A 20,675-nucleotide genomic window follows, 5' to 3' on the forward strand; every position below is an offset into this window, starting at 1 on the left:
AAGCCCTGAAATGCTCACATCTCCCACTAGATGGTGACAAAAAACTGCTCAAATGTGAGGCAAGGTCTCAAAAGTTTCTTCATTTGAGAAGCTAAGTTTTGATTAAAAAAAAAATAAGATGGACTGACAACCAACAATCAACCTACAGTTGTCCCTGAACTTACTTCTTTATTTAGCATTTTAACAAAAAAAAATATATATAAAAAGTGCTCAACATAAGAAAATCATGAGCGTTTTTCCTGACCACCATTGCCTACGTCTTTGCTCCAAGGGATTGTTAGGTTAGACCTAAACTATACAAAGTCACATATGTTGTGGTTTGGTGTTATATGAATAAATTGAACTGAGCAACAATAAATTAGATTCATCCATCCTTAAGAACAGTTAAATTTAAAATATCAAGAACAGCAAGCAAGTCACATACAGAACATCAGAAACACGACACTATCACTGGTCTGCAGGAAGTGACTATAAGGATCCGAACTGTCATCTGATGGATTGTTACGGCACGTCCTCCCCGACCTGACCTGAAGGCATCTCATTAATGGTCCAAAAGCTCTGAACTCAGAAACCCTGCATGAAGAAAGCTTCTGGATTTGTGAGGTCAGTGAGATGGTCCCGTAAGACAGCGGACCTCTGTGTCTCTAAACCAGTTCACGTGACAGTGGATCTTCATTCTTGACACGCGCAGGTTTCTGCAGGGACTTGAGATTGAAGTCCCAGCATGCACCTGGGGGCTGATTTCAGCATATTGTTTTTGTAAATTACAGCAGGAGACGGGCGGTTAGAGGAACCCGGCGGGACTCGCTCAGGTTCACATGACTCACTCGTGTCTAATTTAAAGGTAATTTTGAGTTCTGTATTTAAGCTTTTTGGGTGGGGGGGGGCAGAGTTTTCTGCACCTTTGGGCTCATGACTTCATCCTCTGAATCCTCCCGATTGACCTTAAAATACTTTGAGCTAAACATACACAGGTTGGTTTTGTTTAATGACCGTCGCGTCTCCTCTGAGCAGACGCCTCCTCAAACCGTGACTGATGTCCTTTGTGTCACAGTTTACTTTCATTCAGTCTCAGTTTCTGGATCAGGACTCCGGATCAGAGCAGCGCTCCAGAGCGCACATGGACACACTTTCCCTCCTGTCTGATCCTGATGGACAATATGGCATCACAGGATTTAAACATCTCCCAAAAAATACAAAAGAATCAGTTTAATACAAATAGAGCAACAAAACAAAATACCTTCACACACACACACACACACATATATATATATATATGTGTGTGTGTGTGTGTGGACATAAAATGAAGATGGAAAAATATTGAAGAATTTTTTTTTTGTTAAGTCAGGGGGTGAATCCATGAACATGTCCAACTTACTGAATTTATCTTGGACTTAAGTTCCATCAATCATGAAGAAATACAGGACATTACAATAAATCTGTCTAGATTAGATAGTTCTCAAAAACTGAATGACTTTACAAGAAGGAGGCAAGTGAGGGAATTCACCAAGACACCCAGGCTGTGCAAGGAGGAGACTAGTGAGGGAAAGCCTCCAAGACACCCAGGCTGTGTGAGAAGGAGGCAGGTGAGGGAAGCCACCAAGATACCCAGGCTGTGTGACAGGTGGTCTCTCTTGGCTACCATACCTATGTATTTATTTGGAAGTGTTGTGGTTTCTCTTGGCCACTGTACCTATGTATTTATTTGGAAGTGTTACTGTACCTATGCATTTATTTGGACGTGTTGTGATCTCTCTTGGCCACTGTACCTATGTATTTATTTGGAAGTGTTACTGTACCTATGCATTTATTTGGACGTGTTGTGGTCTCTATTGGCCACTGTACCTATGCATTTATTTGGAAGTGTTACTGTACCTATGCATTTATTTGGACGTGTTGTGGTCTCTATTGGCCACTGTACCTATGCGTTTATTTGGAAGTGTTGTGGTCTCTATTGGCCACTGTACCTATGCATTTATTTGGAAGTGTTACTGTACCTATGCATTTATTTGGACGTGTTGTGGTCTCTATTGGCCACTGTACCTATGCATTTATTTGGAAGTGTTACTGTACCTATGCATTTATTTGGACGTGTTGTGATCTCTCTTGGCCACTGTACCTATGTGTTTATTTGGCAGCGTTGTGGTCTCTCTTGGCCACCGTACCTATGCATTTATTTGGAAGTGTTACTGTACCTATACGTTTATTTGGACGTGTTGTGGTCTCTATTGGCCACTGTACCTATGCGTTTATTTGGAAGTGTTGTGGTCTCTCTTGGCCACTGTACCTATGCGTTTATTTGGAAGTGTTGTGGTCTCTCTTGGCCACTGTACCTATGCGTTTATTTGGAAGTGTTGTTGTCTCTTTTGGCCACTGTACCTATGCGTTTATTTGGAAGTGTTGTGGTCTCTTTTGGCCACTGTACCTATGCGTTTATTTGGAAGTGTTGTGGTCTCTTTTGGCCACTGTACCTATGCGTTTATTTGGAAGTGTTGTGGTCTCTCTTGGCCACTGTACCTATGCGTTTATTTGGAAGTGTTGTGCTCTCTTTTGGCCACTGTACCTATGCGTTTATTTGGAAGTGTTGTTGTCTCTTTTGGCCACTGTACCTATGCGTTTATTTGGAAGTGTTGTTGTCTCTTTTGGCCACTGTACCTATGCGTTTATTTGGAAGTGTTGTTGTCTCTTTTGGCCACTGTACCTATGCGTTTATTTGGAAGTGTTGTGCTCTCTTTTGGCCACTGTACCTATGCGTTTATTTGGAAGTGTTGTTGTCTCTTTTGGCCACTGTACCTATGCGTTTATTTGGAAGTGTTGTTGTCTCTCTTGGCCACTGTACCTATGCGTTTATTTGGAAGTGTTGTGCTCTCTTTTGGCCACTGTACCTATGCGTTTATTTGGAAGTGTTGTGCTCTCTTTTGGCCACTGTACCTATGCGTTTATTTGGAAGTGTTGTGCTCTCTTTTGGCCACTGTACCTATGCGTTTATTTGGAAGTGTTGTGCTCTCTTTTGGCCACTGTACCTATGCGTTTATTTGGAAGTGTTGTTGTCTCTCTTGGCCACTGTACCTATGCGTTTATTTGGAAGTGTTGTTGTCTCTCTTGGCCACTGTACCTATGCGTTTATTTGGAAGTGTTGTTGTCTCTCTTGGCCACTGTACCTATGCGTTTATTTGGAAGTGTTGTTGTCTCTCTTGGCCACTGTACCTATGCGTTTATTTGGAAGTGTTGTGGTCTCTCTTGGCCACCGTACCTATGCGTTAATTTGCAGCCACTCTGTTTAAAAATGGAATGCATCCTAACGACTGCTGCACCAGGTGCTGGAAAAATCTGGAAACTTTTTTTAAGAGAAAACACTTGATTGCACTTTTGTCTGTAATGACATTCTGCAGGTTTTAAATTGGAACATGAAGAAATCCTCCTTTTTTAAAGTAAGATAAAAATAAAAGCCTTGTTTTGATAATCTCTGTCTTCCCTCCCTGAAAACAAGCGTGCATCTGAATTCGGCCCCTCGTCACGTTTGCTCAGACTGTTTGTGCTTCGCCCTCTTTTGCCCTCCAGCTGTTGATTTGCGTGTCCTGTGTGCGGGACATCGAGCTGCTCGTGGTCCTGCTGCTGTGTGATGCTGGGCGGTGCTCCAGCATCCCGGCTGAGCCCGACACGGTGTCCAACCACGGCCCCCGGAGCCCCAAGGGCTCGTCACTCCCACATTCAGAGCATGCAGATGCACGCTCAGTGAAACCGCACTGATAAAGCACTCCCCTTTCCCAGTCACAAAGGAGAGAAGACAACATTGACACAGATCATGAAATGAAATGTTATATTTTAAATCTGCACCATTTTATGGGGCAGAGGCTGTTTTAAAGCTGTAGTGTGGAGGATTTAGAGCCATCTAGTGGTGAGGTTGCAGATTGCATTATGCCATCAGTATGCTGTTGTCTTCTTTTGTCTTAATCTATATGTTTGATCCTCAGTATCCCAAAAATGAAAGTTCTCACATTTGTTGACCTGCACAAGAACCCAGAAGACGGCGTCTGGAGGAACAGCCGTGGGTTTCTCTTCGTTTTACTTCAGTCTGCAACATATGTCACCTTTAGGCTCCCGTATCAGCATGGCGGCTCACTAAGAGGCTGTAGATGAAACAGGCTCATTCTAGGCTCATCAAATCACATCCATTCACAGGCGCTTAATGTTTATAAACGCACCTAAATCTGAGGCCCCCTGGTGGGCTGTAAAGGAACTGCGAATGGTCATAAAAATAAACAATAAAGAAAAACATATTTTATCTATAATTTTACTTTAAGGTTTTATGTTACCCAGAGTTATGTGTGATTATGTAGAGATCTGGCAACATGTCTTTACTGGTCATGGATTTGATTCCTGTGTGTCCTGGCAGGTTTCTTCTTTCCTTTCCTTTGTTCTGCAGTTTTGTCTGAGTCGTTGTTGCTCTTAGAGTTGTTAGTTTGTTGGGTTTTTTCCTCTGTCCTGTATGTGCAATCAGGTCCAAATCAAGTGTTTGGACAGTGACTTTTTGTCATTCTGTGTTTTGTTGACTTTCAACTTTAGAATATTTAACAAAAATATCAAATTAGCCATTTAGAAATTTTTATATCATTGTCACAGACCATGTGTCATTGGAATATAAGGATTATTTTAAGTGCAAATCATCACTTTTACAGCCAGCTTTATGGCTCTCCCATGTGCCTTCTGGCAGACTAGCAGAAAGTCACATTCTTTGTAAGAAAATCCTTGTGTTCCACGGCGACATGAAGCTGTGTGATGGGTGATGTAGCAGGCAGATCCTGCTCTGTGCACAGTTTCACCAGTCACAGCCACAGAAGCTTCTAACTTCTTCAGAGTTTTCCTCGTGGCTTGGTGGTTTCCCTCACACCTCTGCTTCTTCCACGGTCACTCGTGTTTTCATAACTGCTTACTCCAGACAGATTCACCACACAGTTCCATACTGTATGTATTTCTTGATGATTGATGGAAGTGAAGTTGAAGAAAATGTTCATGTATCCATCCCCTGACTGGATGAAAGAAAACTGGCTGTAAAAGTTAAGAATTAGTTATTGTGCTTGTGCGTGACATCATTTTAGCTTGGTTGATACTTGTCTCTGTGCTGGTAACAGCATACGGTTTGGACAGCAACAATGCAGCTGAGTGAGTGAGTGAGTTAGATGATCCTTCACTTAATTCAAAATGCTGCAGCTAGAGTACTGACGGGGACTAGAAGGAGAGAGCATATCTCACCCATATTGGCCTCTCTTCATTGGCTTCCTGTTAATTCTAGAATAGAATTTAAAATTCTTCTTCTTACTTATAAGGTTTTGAATAATCAGGTCCCATCTTATCTTAGGGACCTCATAGTACCATATCACCCCAATAGAGCGCTTCGCTCTCAGACTGCAGGCTTACTTGTAGTTCCTAGGGTTTGTAAGAGTAGAATGGGAGGCAGAGCCTTCAGCTTTCAGGCTCCTCTCCTGTGGAACCAGCTCCCAATTCAGATCAGGGAGACAGACACCCTCTCTACTTTTAAGATTAGGCTTAAAACTTTCCTTTTTGCTAAAGCTTATAGTTAGGGCTGGATCAGGTGACCCTGAACCATCCCTTAGTTATGCTGCTATAGACTTAGACTGCAGGGGGGTTCCCATGATGCACTGAGTGTTTCTTTCTCTTTTTGCTCTGTATGCACCACTCTGCATTTAATCATTAGTGATCGATCTCTGCTCCCCTCCACAGCATGTCTTTTTCCTGGTTCTCTCTCTCAGCCCCAACCAGTCCCAGCAGAAGACTGCCCCTCCCTGAGCCTGGTTCTGCTGGAGGTTTCTTCCTGTTAAAAGGGAGTTTTTCCTTCCCACTGTAGCCAAGTGCTTGCTCACATGGGGTTGTTTTGACCGTTGGGGTTTTTCCGTAATTATTGTATGGCCTTGCCTTACAATATAAAGCGCCTTGGGGCAACTGTTTGTTGTGATTTGGTGCTATATAAATAAAATTGATTGAATTGATTGATTGATCCCAACCAGGTAGTGTAAGAAATAACTGAAAAACAAAAATAGCTGTCATCTTGTAACTCTCCATATATTAGCAGGGCATATAAAGAGGATGAAGTGATTCGTATGACATGAACTTTGAGGCACCAAATCAGTCAAAATACCCACTTTCTTTTGCCTATTAGACATGCTGGATGCTTCATCAAAAACCACAAACACCTGTAGTAGAGTCAGCGTCAGCTAACAGGCTAAGCTAGCACCTGTGGTGAGAAACACGATGCAGGACGACGTGTACAGCCGACTACAAAGCTAAAGCTGGAATTAAAGAATGTGTGGTTTAGGATGATACCGTAACTTTTTGTTGTTACTGAAGATTAGTGACGGCAAACTGGAAACACTGCGTGCCGTCTGCGTTTCAGAACCTTGTTCTGGCGTCTGCATGAAAAGAATGTTAATGAGTGCTGTGCTAAACCAGGCCTCACGGTGTCAGTGTTTCCACACACTCCTGTTAATCTGCGCCCCCTGCTGTTGAAACATGATAAAATACAAAGTGCATAAGCAGCTACAGGTTGTGCATGGTCTGTCCATCTACAAGCATGTTCTACTGCTTATAGTTTTTGTTGTTTAAACGTGTTTTTTTTACATTGAATTTAAAGTTGTCGTATTTATTAGCAACAGTCGGAACCATGTGTTTGTTAGTGTGTAATTAATTAACAACGAATCAACTGTTTTCTTGATTTAAGAATGAGCCGGCCCCCTCGTGGAGGATGCCATGTTGCACCTCCACATTGATACAGTCACACAAACAAAACATACGGACTCCATTTTTTGTATTTTGCAGCCCGTGAGAAAGGTGTTCCGCTAGTTGCTAGCACGGGCTAACAAGTGTGAGAACCCTCATTTTTTGGACCTCGTACGTATTGTTAATCACAGAAGTGCAGCTTCAATCCCCACAGGCAAAGCACTAGAATGCAGTCTGCAACCTCACCTCTAGATGGCACTACATTTGACACACTGTAGCTTTAAAGTGCAGAATTTTAGAGAATATATTTTTTATTGAAATTTGATGTAAGAATTTTTTTAATGTGTGAAAGGTTCAGGCAGTGTGGAGTGTCAGTCCACAGAGACCAGGAACACGTTTTTGTGGGTCCAGTAGGTCCAGAACGTTTGGTCCTTCTGGCTTCTTGTCTCAAGAAAAGGAAACACACCTCTGGTTAAAATGTGCGTCATTACCACCCGAGAACAAATCAGAATGTGAAATTTTCACGTGTGTGTGTGTGTGTGTGTGTGTGTGTGTGTGTGTGTGTGTGTGTGTGTGTGTGTGTGTGTGTGTGTGTGTGTGTGTGTGTGTGTGTGTGTGTGTGTGTGTGTGTGGTTAGAAACAGTCGACTTTTAACTTGGTGAGAATTTTTCACCAACAGCTGCAGAATAAACAGGTTGTGCTCAAATAACACAACACAAGGAGGGTCACATTTATTTATTTATTTATTTATTACACACACACACACACACACACACGAACTTCCTTTACCGTTAACTGACCTCCCAGGGTTTGCTAATTAGGCAGAACCTTCTTTCTGGCACCACGTCCCAAAGGAGGAACAGCCCAGAAACAAAAGGCCAAACCAACTTATCAGCTTTTTATTTTATATATGTTATATATACTGTTGTTATACAGTTGTGCTCCAAAGTTTACATACTCTGGCAGAATTCTTATTTTTTTGGCCATTTTTCAGAATATGAAAAATGACCCTGATCATAAGTTTCCATCCCCCTGTTCTTCACACTGTGTGTTGCCCCCTTTAACCTCACTGACAGCTTGGAGTTTTTTGTGGTCGTTTGTGGACGAGGCCTCTGATGGTGAAGCTGCCACTGAATACGTCTCAGACTTTATTTACATCAGTTGTGAAGAAATACAAACAGTATGACACTCTATGGTACATCTGACCGTTCTCAAAAACTGACTGCAAGAAGGAGTGAGGAAAGCCACCAAGACACCCAGACAACCCAGAAGAAATTATAGGCTTCTGTGAATGTGATTGGAGAAATTGTGCACAGTGCACATTTTGCATCTTGTATCATCACTCTGAGCTTCATAGCGGAGCAGAGCGGAGAAGGATTTTCTTTCACCAAAACATCAGATCTACGCTGAAAATAATTTGGAGTGATATTTACTTGAAAAACCCTAGGAAAATTTTTTCACTCAGAAATTCCAAGTAAATTTTACAAGGAGAATTCTTAAGTAAATTTTACTTTAATATATTCTTTTTTCTAAAAGAAGAAAAGTAACATTTACGAGCAATTATCACCTGAATATTTTCATTGAATTTTTTTCATAAAAAGTAAAACCTTTCAGCTGTTCCCCTTGTTTTCACTCAAGGTTGCCTGCATGTTAATTTGGTACAAATTCTACACTGGATGCCCTTCCTGTCGCATCTCCACATTACATGGAGAAATGTGGGAGGGGTGGGGTTTGAACTGGGAACCTTTTGCACCGAAACCAAGTGTGCTAACCACTTGGCTACCACCTCTGCCTTCTATGGATTAATAAAAATACTTAAATTTGTCAGACAGTGAGACAAAAGAAATTCTATTTAGAAAAAGATGCATCAATGGTTGTTTTATAATGAACACATTCAGGAACTAATGATCCAAGATCTGCTGTGGTGACTCTGAGTGAAAACAAGGGCAGTCAAAGGGACTTAAAACTCAGTGCAGAGATGGTGGACAAGTGGTTAGTGCACTTGGTTTCAGTTCAAAAGGTTCCTGGTTCAAATCCCACGCCTGCCACATTTCTCCATGGAATGTGGAGGTCCATCAGGAAGGGCATCCAGTGTAGAATTTGTGCCAAATCAACATGCAGATTCTGCTGTGGCAACCTTGAGTGAAAACAGGGGGAACAGCCGAAATGTTTTACTTTGTATGACTAAAGACAGTCAATGAAAATGTTCAGTTGATAATTGATGGTAAATGTTACTTGAGTTATTATTTTAGAAAAACTAATATGTGCAAGTACAATTTACTTAAGAATTTCCCTTGTAAAATTTACTTGTCTAAAAAAACATGCCTAGGTTTTTTTTTTCAAGTAAATACGTATTTCTCCGAATTTTTTTCAGTGTAGGCTTGAATCTCAGCTGTACCTTTTGGAAATTTGTAGCTAAACTTTCAGGTCTTCTTTTAAAGGAAATCCTCCTCTATACCACTTCGTCATGAAGCTGTATAACTATGCAAAGGTCTGCCACCCCCCCCCAGCTTCATGCGCCTGCCATGTTTGGCCACAGGAGGGCAGCATGTCCACATTCTGCAGGATTCCTGACCCGCTTCAGTCTTCCACATTTTTGCAGAACTCATGCTGCTGCTGGAGTTTCTGGCTCACAGGAAGGAGGGTTTTGCCCGCAGGAGACCGGAGAAGGCGCCGCGTGGTTCTTTGAATTTGAAGAGGTGTTCAGTGATGTTTGTCTAACAGAGCAGATCATCATAAAGCTGAGTGTGATGTCACACAGTCTTTGTATTCAGTGTGGGGAGAAACATGCCCCCCCCCCCCCCCGTTTTTGTCTTGAAATAGTGAATTTCCACTTTCACAGTTTAAGTAAATGGGATGAACCTGATTTGATTTCACCTGAAACTAACTGCTCAGTGTAATGTCTGTATCCAACCACTAGATGGCAATCATCCATCACACAGCTGCTGAGATTTTGTGTGAGAACTTGAGCCGGTGCAGAACCATCCAGGACCTTGGATGGCAACCATCCAAGCACACAACCAGTTGATCCCCACTTCTCCAAAGTGACCGTCTCTCTGCTGCAGCCAGGGGACACGTGACCTTCTCCAGCCGCGGACGTCCTCAGCACGGAGGCTCCAACGTGCTGGATCGTGTCCAGAGAAACGCACCACATGGACACAAGGTCAAAGCTGACCTTCCCTCACAGTGTCAGTGATCCTCCTCATCCGAGTCTCACTAAGTAACTGCTCATTTGACAAAACGTCATTCCATTAGGACCCGAGGAGAGAGAGAGAGAGAGAGAGAGAGAGACCTGGTACTGAAAGACACCCAGTCGTCACCTTAGGTCACTGGTTTCATTAAGACGGGAAGCACCAGAACCTTAAAATACTGCAGATTAATTACAATATAATCATAAAAATGATCAGCCAAGGACTGAGTGGTTTGATTTTGAGAGGAACTGGTCCAAGTTCAAGGTCACAGGCCAAAGTCAATTTTTGGTCCAATGCTGATATAATGGGAATAATTAGAAGAGGTATTTTGAGGAGCAGGTTAAAGATGCACCTGTTCTTACTATGAAACTCTAATCTGAGGGCGTATTTAGTTTTTCTGTTGGTCACATGACCTTTTGAGCTTGGTTGACCTTGAAACTTTAACCTTTCAGAAAGTAGGACTTCTGCAGCCACAGTGTGAGGCGGCGTCTGTCCGGCGGGGTTCCTGAGGACGGTTTATGAATCTCTGCCGTCCTCCAGCAGCCTGTTTCCCAAAAACCTCTGAGCTCATACTTCAGTTTGTTTCAGTTCCAAAGTCCAGGTCTGATAGCTAATTCTGAGGTCTGTGTCTGTCCACAGAAGACACGGGGACCTACTTCCCCAGCGTGAAGCGAGACCCCGACCGGTACCTGCAGCGCTGCTCTGACACCGTCAAGTCCTGGCTGCACGCCATGAAGGACGCCGGGAAAGTCCTGCTCCTCATCACCAGCTCCCACAGCGACTACTGCCGGCTCATCTGTGAGCACATCCTGGGGTGAGCCTGCCCGCCCAGACCCGCGGCCCGGTCCCAGCCCGGGAACCGATCCCAGCGCTGTCACCGTGACCAAACACATGACACCAACAGCACCTGAGAGAAAAATCAACGTTTGCCCTTTGCCCTCAACTAATTTGCTCCAGACCCGACCCGACCAAACAGAAACCAAAACCTGTCTCTTATTGACACCAGCTTCATCCCATTAGGCGCTGTGAAGGGGTGGAGCCAATCCCAGCATGCACTCCTACAGCGGTTATCTGCTGAATACTAATGAACGCTTTCTCAGGGGTCAAGGTCACAATTTAAAGAAAACATCCTGAAATGTATTTTTTAATTTTTTTGTCATAATTGGTGAGTGCTGATCCCGTGTTGCTGGACATGTTCTTTGGGGGCACTGAACTCACAGCCTGCCGTTCTCACTCTGCAGGTGAACAGAGGTCAAAATGAAGCCGTTTGGTCTCACGGGGCTTTTGCAGCCCTGCCCCACCCCCTTTCACTCTGTCCTTTCACACAGCGGCCGTCATTCCCCTCCCATTCCCAGTATGGCCTCACTGGCTCCACCCACCTTCTTTCCTCCGTGACCTTCAGCACCGCAGCATGTGTCGCTTCCCAAACTGACAAGTTGGAAAACCAGCTGTGTGTGAGGGTTTGCGCTCAAAACCACTTTCCAGTGTCACAGATGCAGATTCATGTTGGGATCACGACAGTTCACCAGGAATTTTTTTTTAAAACAATTCAGAATATTGGGAATTAATGTGAATATATGAAAATATGTACTGTGAACAGAACTTTATAGAAGTGATGGAAATTAACTGGTGGAAATTTTGGGTAATTTGTACAAACTGTATCGTATACAAACATAAATATAAACATTTAGTTTTATCATAAAGAGTTCTAATATAAATTTTTAAAGTGCCTTTTTTTAACTTTGATTTGTTTGTGAGTAGAACTTGAACAACTGTTTTTCACGGTACTCAGCTGGCAGGGATTCACTCACTCCAGGACCGTCACAAACCCAGACACTCCCAGTCCTCAGGGTGTCCCGTAATTCCACAAAGATCACAGCATCGTTCAGGAAGCCGCAGTTGACAGAGCTTTACTCTTTATCAGAGGCACCTTAGGAGTTGTTTCTGCAGCCTGACCCAACACATGGTCTGTGCAAGTACTGAACAGAGAATAAACCAGAACACATCCCTGAGGAACGCCAAGATTCACTGGAGTCATAGACTCCGCCTCCAGTCTACACCTGTGTATAAACCGGTTAATGATGTCCAGTAACATGTCGAGGTCCCACAAAGTCTCAGGACATCCATCAAAGCAGCCGATCCACCGAGATGAGCGCATGCCAAAAATCAGCGTAAAGTCACACTGCCGACTAACTGTGTAGCCTGAAAGTTTTCCCATATTTTAAATTTACTTTAAAATGTATATTTGCACATTTATGACAAGTTCAGTTGCCTCGTCAGTACGGCTGCCAACTAATGCTTATCTTCATTATCAATTGATCGATATATTATTTTCTCAATTAGTCTAGGACAAGGTCCATAACATGTTTAAAAAAAAATGGTCTGTGTGATCCAGAGCCCAAGATGATGCCTTGACATTTTTTTTAAATAAACCAGAAAATAATCACATGTAAGAAGCTGAATCAAAGAATTTGGATCTTTTTAAATGACTCAAAATGATAAATTTATTATCAAAATAGTTTTGGATTAATTTAATAGTTGATTAGTCATTAATTAATCGTTGCAGCTTCATTCATTGTTTAATAAAATAACTGACTCATTATGGACGCGTCATCTGTCTGATTAGTTGACATGTTTATAAATTCACACTGAAGGTCGTTGGCATTTTGTTGAGTCGTCATTTGTATCTGACCTTTCATGGAAAAGATGATGGACCGTCCGTCCTCGTGTGTCCTCGTGTGTCATTGTGCGTCCTCTGAAGTGTTTACTCTGTTAGATTGAAGTTTCCCTCCACGCTGTCGGACTCGGACACTGATTATTGTTCTGTTTTCCACCGTGTGCGTGCGTGCGTGCATGCGTGTGCGCGCTCTTCACTGAGGAATTCCTGGTTGTGTAAGTAGAGTGTGATTGGACGCTGTCCAAATATTTCCTGCACGAATTCAGATTTCTCTCCGTGTCTCTTGTGACTTTTCCAGGAAGGACTTTGAGGAGATGTTTGATGTTATCATCACTAACGCTCTGAAACCAGGTTTCTTCTCTTTGGTTCCTCAGCAGAGGCCGTTCAGGACCCTCGGTGAGTACCGACACACCCCTCGCATTCCCACTGCCAACACCCATAATGCACTGCGTGATACTGTCGCTAATGAGTCATGCTAGAATAATGATCTTTTCATCCACAATCCAAAATGCAGTAATCGAGTTGAATCGCTTAAACCTGATGGGTTTCTGAGGAAAAACACGTCATTTTCACTCCTGCCGGAGTTTGGGATGTGATGTAACTCGGTGCGCCTCAGCTGATTGGTGCAGAGTCCTGATGAACAAGCACACCACTTGGCAAAGGTCGGGAAAAGTTGTTTTTTTTTCTGTCCTGCCTAGTAGCTCGGCTCTGCCCACGCTCAATTCAGGACAGTCACGCTCAACTCGATGCACCTCCAGATGAACTTGGTCTGCATTCTGTCCACAACGCTTTATCTCAAGGTCATTCTTTCTGTGCTTTATAACATAATTGGACACAGAGCAGATTTAAGTCTGCACCAGTCCATCCCAACTCGAGTACTAGGTGGCCAACACAGCTGGTAGTCCACCTGTGCTTCACAAAACCTTGAACACTTTAACCCTCTGGGGCCGACGCCGTCGTATACAACGGCTGAGACCAAGTTTTACTAAATTATAAATACCTTTTTAATGATATGAGGTAGAAACTTACTTTTTTTTTTTTTTTTTTTTTTTTTTTTCTGAAAAGTTAACTCCGCTGACTTTCGAGCCACCGTCCACCATCTTTGTACTCCTCATAGAAACTGTGTGATGACATGCGCAGTGTGAGTGTCCAATCGGAATTGGGTCACCGTCACATGGTTTTCCAAAATCCAGTGGTAGGGCAGATTTACCTCACATGATGAACCAAAGATTGTTTTTAGCAGTAATGTGTTACTAGTTGGCCCGTTTGAATAGCCCCCTGGCTGCTGGCTCCAATGCGCCCTGCGCCGTTACGCACAGCGATCAGTGAAAGTGAGCAGACAGAGCAGACAGGGGGCCTCTCATACAATCTCACATGCTCAAACACAGAGTGTGTGAGTTTCAGAGATGCTCCACTAGTCTTTGCCTGTGAATGTTATTGGACAAAGCCCCTTTCACACCGGGGCTGCTCCCAGTTGCGTCGTGTGTTGTCATGATGACGCCACGTGGAAGCAACCTAGTGCCGAGACGATGCAGCTCGGCGCCACAGCATCTCGCAGTCACAGGAGGAAAGATAAACTATAACAGAACTCAGAGCACAGCGCTGCAGCCCTGCAGCCCTGCAGCCCTGCACAAGAACAAATATAAACTAGAAGAGAAATCAGAGTGCACAGTCTGGCTGCAGCCAAACTGCACTCTGATTTCTCTGTGCAGAGAACCTGCAGGCTGCGTTCTCACCTCCTCTCTGCCCCCTGCTGCGCACACCTGATGCAGATATTCCTGCGTCGTCATGACGTCACACTCTAAGCAGGTCTGGTGTGAAAGGGGCTTAAGCCTGTGGCAAGCTCTCTAAGTCCGACGTAAAGCACCGTTTACCATATCAATGGAGCAAGGAGGGAGGGGCCGCTCCTCAGAGTGTAAATGGACCAGAGTTTGAAAGCTGCTTTCAGAGCAGGACAGAACACTCCAAACACAGTTTGTGATGTGACCTTTGTGTAATAGCAGGCAGAAATTGCTTCGAGACGAAGACAAACAAAACACATAGACCATTTTCTATATATTGTTCAAAATGTGCATTTGTGTTTATTGTTAGAACCTTTTTGCTGTATAGTCTTTCACATAAGACCCCAAATTACCTTTATAAACTGTCAAAACAGTTGTTTATTATAGTTTGCTGTGTGTTTTGAATAAATGTGCGTGTAAAATTATTTTCCGCTTTACTTTTTCCTTTCTTATTTCTGATTCTGACCTTTATTACACTTATAAAACACAACTATAGCATATATATTATGAAAGCACAGGTTGTCCTGAAAAAAAAAGACATAAAACGTGATTGTGGGATGCAGGGAGAGCTGTTAACAGCAATAATAAAACATTTATGCCAGCCAAGTGAACTGTCCAAAAAATGCCCTCAGACCCCAGAGGGTTAAAATCCAGCATGAGTTTAAAGTACTTTCCTGACTTCCCAATCGATGTCGACCTCCGCATCACACACACGAGCTATGCTGAGGCCAAAACCCGGCGACGAACCTGACCAGGTGTTAAAGCAGCTTAAAACTGGACACAAAAGCACACGAGCCTGATTAATGGACTTCACACATGCTTTACAATTTGACCTGAACAAGTTGGAGCTTGAGTGTGCAGTGGCACATGTCACTGTGTCCACCACATCCAAAAAACCACCTTGGCTCCTGAATGGCAACCATCCAGGCAGACAACAGGTCTCACCGCTCCATCAAATGTCACCATCTGTTGAGAGAGCAGGAAGGAACCTAGACAATCTGGCGATGAGGTGACATTCTACCAGCAGTTTAAAAAGCATCCAAACAATTCCACATTGAAGTGTGGAGACATATGAACCCAGAAGACCAGAAATGGGAAATTATGCTACACAGAGACAAATGTAGACAAGACATCAATGTCATAGCATCAGAGACAAAGTAACCTGAAAATGCGGAGAATAATAATCACACGCAGTAGATAAATACTAGAACCAGAGTGAGATGGAGATCAGAACCGCCAAAAGGTGACCCATAACCCTCAACAAACACACTTTATAACTTTTCCAGTGTTCAGTCTATTCTGCTAATTACACTAATCTAACATTTTTAGGATTAAAAAAGTGGGTAAAAGTAACTCATCAGGTTCATTAGCTTTTTGTGGCAAGTAATAACATTAGACATTTTTGGAACATGCATGCAGTAGCCAATCAAATGTAGCCCATCAGATTTTTTTTTTTTGGAAGCCTCCATCTTGGATTTGTAAAAATGGCCGTTCAGAATTGGAGTTTTTCAATATCTAGGCTTCTAGATGATCGAGGATATCGATTCCAGTGGCTAAATACACATTTTCACAGTCACAAAATCCAATGGTGCTTATTAAAAAAATCTACAGGTGGAAAAAGTAATGTTTATGGGTGGCCATCTTGGATGTTTTAGTGTGGATGATGACATCCATTTTTATAATTAGCACCATCAGATTTCTAGCCTTTGAAAATGTGTGTTTAGCCACTGGAGTCGATGTCCGAGGTCATCTAGAAGCAAGAATATTAAAAAAACTCAAATTTTAAGATGCCATTTTTACAAATTCGAGATGGCAACTGTGGTGGGTTCCAGGAAATGCAGTATTCTGATTGGTTGTTTTATGCACTTTTCAAAAAGTTATAACATTCTAAAGAACAGCAAACCAGACCAAAGTGTCAGGTCACCCTTTGGTTTTGGAACCTGCAAGTCACAAGTCATAACAAACAAGCTACTCTGGTGCACAGACTTGGCAAGTGCCTGAAAAATGATTGACAGCGGTGCGTTCACGGACTGCAGTGAAGATCTGACAGCAGAACGTCACAGGAATCTGTCATTATGTTTGCAAGCTGAACTCTGAAGGAAAACATGAACATTCCATCAGAAAAAGGACACCAAGAGTAAACGTCCTCCTTCATCTGGATTATCTCACAACAGATTTGTTCCTTTTGTTTTGTTTTGTTTTTTGTTTAGTAATTGTCCTTTTTAATGACATCCAGCCGTAATGATGCCTTCCTGCACCACCCAGCTGGAGGAAATTCTAAGCTAGCTGCTGCTTTTGATCGTGAGATCATCTGTCCGTCATCTGGGCCGACACGGCACCAACAGCAGCGCCTCGAAGCACGGGAGCATGTGTGGAGACGGGAGACGAGCCGTTCTTCCTGCTGTTTCTACCGGCGTTTTGCCACGCTGGCATCTGTCACCGATCACTTCTTCTTCTGACCCGTTAAAGAGGGAGTGCGTTCAGACTCGGACACGTCCACCTCCGCGTGGATGTTTTTGGAGCTGCTCATTTAAACAGGACGTCACTATTGAAGAGGAAAACAGTTCATTTACTGGAGATAGAAAAAGTCATGCTCAGTCCTCTGATTTTTTTCTTCTTCTCACTGCTCCCATTAGGGGGCGCCACAGCAGATCAGTCATCTCCATCTCCTCTGTATCTTCCTCTGTCACACCAACCACCTGCATGTCCTCCCTCAGCACATCCATAAACCTCCTCTTTGTCCTCCCTCTTCTCCTCCTGCCTGGTGGCTCCATCCTCAGCATCCTTCTCCCTATATACCCTTGGACCCTCCTCTGCACATGTCCAAACCATCTCAGTCTCACCTCTCTGACTTTGTCTCCAAACCGTCCCACCTGAGCTGTCTTTCTGATCTAATCCTGTCCATTCTCATCACTTCCAAAGAAAACTGCAACATTTTCAGCTCCGCCTCCTGTCTTTTTGTTAGTGTCACCGTCTCTAAGCCGTCCAACATAGCTGGTCTCACTACTGTCTTGTAGACTTTCCTCTTCAAATCACTCCTGCCACCTTTCTCCACTCACTCCACCCTGCCTGCTCTCTTCTTCACCTTCATGGTGCTTTTGGTGAGTCTGGCACTGATGGTTCTGTTCGAGGGTCTGGTTCCTCGTCGGGGTTCACGTGGCCGAACTGAGTTCCGGAGACGTTTCACCGCGTAGATTTGAGGCTTTGGGATCTTCAGCATCTGACACGTGGTGCAGCGACCGGCTGAACAGAGATGAGAGGGACCCAGCTGGTTCTGATCGACCCACTCAGAGCCGAGCTACTTCCAGTCACAGTCTGGTTTTCATTCTTTGCACATCGGCCCGATTAAATCCTTTCTGTTTGTCTGGATTCTTGCAGAGAGCAGTCAGGAATCATGGAACCTCTGTGTGGAGCGTCCGGCTCAAACTGTTCCACAAATCAGAATCAAACCCGACACACCTTCATAATGGACAGACCAAAAAAAAAAGAACAAGGAAAGAAAACACTTTGCATTTCCTGAAAAAAATGTTGAATAAGTGTAGCTGCACCTTCTCATTTTCCTTTTTAAATAGTTTTTGAAATGAAAAATACATCGTTCACATTCTTAGTTTAGAAAATTCTACTTGCATTTTTCCTATTTGGATGCAACAATAACAATAATAACTTGTAAAACACTTGCAGGTTAACATTTCAAAGAAAATGAACAGCATCAGAGGGCCGGTGCCGACCCGCGCACTCTACTTACACCACCATAGAAACTCTCTGATCTGATTTTTTTTCTTCATATATATATATATATATATATATATATATATATACACTTTCATCTGTAATGGAGCTTTTGACTGTGTGATATAATCATGAAGTCATTCATACCAATCACAAATATTTTACTGATCAATATATGAGTTAGATCATCAGTCTAGGCTTCTTGGATGTTGAGATATTTTTAAAAAATAAGGTGCTTTTCAGTCCATGTTTTCCTTGACCTTTTGATCAAATTACTCCAAAATCGAATCACCTCTCGATATCTATCCAAGTAATATTCCCACCAGGTTTGATTGAACTCTGTCCAGCTGTATTTGAGTTATTCTCCACACACACAGAGACATGCCAGTGAAAACAAAACCCTGCTATTGCTGCTTTGTGGGTGTGGTGGGGAACAGCAACTGTAAAAACAGATTTTTTTTTTCTTCATTGAAAAGCTAAATGTGAATTGGGGTTCAAAACATTTCAGATTTTTATTTGTTTGCGGTTACTCTGATAAACTAGAGTGGGTCTGAGTTTAAAAAATGACAGGTGAGTTAATGCTGAGATGGTGACTTTGTTTGACAAGTCACAAGGAGCCTAGACTGATGATCTAACTCATATATTGATCAACAAAATATTTGTGATTGGTATGAATGACTTCATGATTATATCATACCATCAAAAACTCCATTACAGATGGAAATATATATATATATATATATATATATATATATCTTGCTGAAGTAATTCCAGACGGCGTGGGGTCTGATGATCCATCCTGTGTTGTTGGAGATCCGGGTGATGTCGGTCTGAATTTCAGCCTCCTAATCCAGGCAGATTACGGCTGATGTTGCATATGTTTGATTTGTAATTTAGTCTCTGAGATGTGTGGACTCACCGGCAGGGACTTGGACCGTCTGCTGGTCTCAGCCCACGTGTCCCTGCAGCTTTGGCGCTGAGGTTCGGTGCAGGAGGCCTCGTGGTTTTGTCCACTCGTGCAGCCAGCAGCTGGTTGGCTGAGCTGTGGATCACAAACCTTTTTGTTGTTGTTGTTGTTGTTTTTTGCTCTGCAGTGAACGACGTGGAGGAGAGCGAAGGACTGCCCTCTCTGGAAAAGCCCGGCTGGTACTCTCAGGGTAACTGGCCGCACCTCCACGACCTGCTGAGGAACATGACGGGAAAACCAGAGCCCAAGGTAGGGGAGTTGGTGGGGGGGTTTCTTTGAGGTCTGATCCAGGTCCAGTTTCTGGCAGACCTACACAGTAATGAAGACTTGGTGATAAACCGTGTCAGGCAGATTAACACGGGTCTGACAGACAGGAGGAACGTGGCTGCTGGTGTGACTAAGGACGGCTGTTGTGCTAGAACTCCCACATCCCACCTCACAGGGTCAGAACAAAAATGAGCTCCTACAGCTCTTGTTAATTTGGTCCAAAAGGTCTTTATCTTAATTTTATTGAAATACAGCATTTCCTCACTCTGTTCCTCTTTGCAAATCTGGTTTCTGTTCCAGGATGGAAACAATAATTATAATAAATATAATAAATAAACAAGATTTTATCGACATAATTAGTACACGCACGTTAGAAGGTCCTTGGTTCAAGGCGCCATTCTCCTTGTTCATCTGGAGTTACATCAGGAAGGACATTCATAGCAAAATTTCTGCCAAATCAACATCTGGAGCCACACAGGTTCTGCTGTGGTGACTCTGAGGAAACTGGAGAACCAGAATCAGAATCACCTTTATTCTCATTGCACAGTAAAACAGCACAATGAAATTTGTTTGTGCATCCTCAAAAACAATGCTCAAAAACAAACTTACCCACACACACACCCTCACACACACATACATACCTCAATAAATATTAAGAACATCAGGAAATTTGGGGGAGTGGGGGTGAAGAATGAGGCAAACTCAGAAACTGTTCTAAATGACACCATTCCAGTCAGACATATGTCTCATATTGCACTGATCCCACATTGTCTTCATCCCACATTGCACTTGTCCCATACACAAAAGAACTTACCGTGTTTTCTGGCGGATAAGTCGCATATCAAAAAAAAAAAAATGCATTGTGAAGAGAAAAAAAATAACAATGTCCAAGTTGTACTTTTTTTTTTTTGTGGAATTCACTTTGTAACACAGTGTTTCTGTTATGGTTATGAAGATGATGAACCCACTATGCAGACAGCGAGGACACTGGGGATGTGGATCAGTCCAAGCCGGTAGACTTGCCGGCATCTTCTTATTCACAAACATGGACACACACACATTTCAAAACATGACGTTGGAAGTCCTACACAGGCCCTGAGGTGCGTCGGTGCTTAGCCTTGGATTCTGCAGCATAAGACAAATGAAAGTCTACGGTTCTGCCTGGAGGGGACGCCAGTCCATCACCAGTTACTTCCCCAGCTGAGGGTCCACTTACAAGTGTGGTGGACAGAGACAATGCACATTACCAAGAACACAGACGGGTAGCCTGACTGGGAATTGAACCCATGTCTACATATTGGCACCGATTTAAAATTTCTAAGAATGGT

General features: G+C 43.1%; 1 protein-coding gene across 1 annotated transcript in view; it reads left to right on the forward strand.

Moving 5' to 3' along the window:
• Nucleotides 1–20,675, forward strand: part of nt5dc1 (5'-nucleotidase domain containing 1) — a 100,804-nt gene that overhangs the window by 56,565 nt on the left and 23,564 nt on the right. Inside the window, exons 7-9 of the mRNA XM_034162147.1 lie at nucleotides 10,566–10,740; nucleotides 12,902–12,999; nucleotides 19,208–19,329. Coding sequence (XP_034018038.1) covers nucleotides 10,566–10,740; nucleotides 12,902–12,999; nucleotides 19,208–19,329 — 395 coding nt within the window. The remainder of the gene's footprint in view (nucleotides 1–10,565; nucleotides 10,741–12,901; nucleotides 13,000–19,207; nucleotides 19,330–20,675) is intronic.

Source organism: Thalassophryne amazonica, chromosome 21 (genome assembly GCF_902500255.1).
Source record: "Thalassophryne amazonica chromosome 21, fThaAma1.1, whole genome shotgun sequence".
Lineage (NCBI taxonomy): Eukaryota > Metazoa > Chordata > Actinopteri > Batrachoidiformes > Batrachoididae > Thalassophryne > Thalassophryne amazonica.